Source organism: Ostrea edulis, chromosome 7 (assembly GCF_947568905.1).
Source record: "Ostrea edulis chromosome 7, xbOstEdul1.1, whole genome shotgun sequence".
NCBI classification, from domain to species: Eukaryota; Metazoa; Mollusca; class Bivalvia; order Ostreida; family Ostreidae; genus Ostrea; species Ostrea edulis.
Genome location: NC_079170.1, coordinates 62,820,759 through 62,822,383, shown reverse-complemented (window position 1 = coordinate 62,822,383; position 1,625 = coordinate 62,820,759). Strand labels below are relative to the sequence as shown.

The following is a 1,625-nucleotide window of genomic DNA, read 5'->3' as shown; positions in this document are numbered from 1 at the left end:
TTTCAAAAATGAGTTATGCTGTGTTTTGTTTCTAAACAGGCTTAGTACTGTACAGTATCAATTTGAATGATCAGTTTTCGTCCTGGAAAGAAACATGAATTCAAAAATATTTTTTAGGTCTGCCACTGATTTTGAGAACTGACAGAGCTGAAATAAATTCAAAAGAAATGTACATAAAAAATTCTAAATGACAAAATAAAAATAATACTTTTCTTGCTTTTAAAACTATTTTTTTTTCAGTGTTGTTGCTAACAATATGTTTCACAGGTTGTGTATAAATAGTAGAGTTTTCGCAACGATTTATTCATGTCAGTAAATTCTGATTACACAGCGGTACTGTCAGGACTCAACAGGCACGGGGGAGATTTGCAGACGTATTCACTGTCGAATGATGGGATCTGAGAGAGATGCATTGCGGAGAGATGAATGTCTACCAGGCGGGAATGTTCCAGTGCCCGCCTCTCGTTTTCATCCATGTCCTTACTCTTGGTGAAGACACTGATAAGCCGTGTCCACTTGACACGAATGCATCGGCAGTTTGTCTGACAGAGCTCGGACGGAAGTCGCATCAGACAAACACGGAAACTTTTGGCGCACAAACTGTAAAGAATGAAGTTGACGCCGAAATTCAGGTAGTAGAGAATCTGGAATAACTGTTGCCACAGTGCCTCGGTGGCGTCTGTGCGGTAAGTATGATCGACAAGGGATCTGACAAAAGATTGGACCCGAATTGCGTGACTCGGTAGATTCATCACGAGGAATACCATGACGACCACCAACAACATCTGCTTTAATTTGGACTGAGCGCGATTTCCTTGAGCGTCGTTTGCTTGATTTCTGGTTGGAGACTCCTCGTTGGACAGCGGCTCTTCGGCTGTAGTACTGTCGATTCCCATGTCGGAGGGGCTGTTTCCGTTGGAGTTGGTTTGTCTCTTGTACAGACTGGAAACGTCAACAAGAAGCCGGGTGATCATGAAGATGATCATCAGGAAAGGAATCAGAAGAGTAAGGAAAGTGTCCAGAATGGACAAAATCATCGTTGTTTTTGGATCCTGCATGAAGAGACATTTCTTAACACCCTTGTACTGCACTACGCTTGCAGTCCACAGTGAGAACGCATAGAAAATACCAGCAAATGTGGAGATACAAACGACTACGATTCTAGCATACACTGGACGACAAACCTTTGCTGCCTTGGAGGGATGGAAAACAGAGATGTACATCTCCATCGTGAATGCGTTTACAAACCAGACGGACGTGAAACTGAAAACAAACGTCAGATAGACTACGATCTGACACACCCCTGTAGTGTGGAAGAAATGCATGTTCATGTTATCGAACCACACTATCCATACACAGAGAAGAAAACCTGTGTCCGAGAACGCCAAGGCCGCAAGATAAACGGAAGTAGATATCTTCTTGAGAGCAGTGAAGCGGAACACCAGGAAGGAAATAACGTTTCCGATAAAACCAATTCCAATGATGACAGGTAAGATGTAACGGTTCGCGTTCTTTGCAAATATCTGTAACCCAGTGCGAAGTGGATCAAAGGATGGGGTTTCTGTCAAGTTGGTTAAATTTGTAAGTGTAGAATTCGAGTAGTTATCTGGGATATTGTACGCCAT

At 42.6% G+C, this 1,625-nt stretch overlaps 1 protein-coding gene across 1 annotated transcript; it reads right to left on the bottom strand.

The window, feature by feature from the left end:
• Nucleotides 1-323: 323 nt before the first annotated feature.
• LOC130048378 (thyrotropin-releasing hormone receptor-like) lies at nucleotides 324-1,625 on the bottom strand. Its single transcript, XM_056145030.1, has one exon. The coding sequence runs from the start codon at nucleotides 1,623-1,625 to the stop codon at nucleotides 324-326; it is 1,302 nt and encodes a 433-aa protein (XP_056001005.1).

What these genes read in the sequence shown, in the direction of transcription:
- LOC130048378 (XM_056145030.1), bottom strand. Translation starts at nt 1,625, where the DNA reads ATGGCGTACAATATCCCAGATAACTACTCGAATTCTACACTTACAAAT.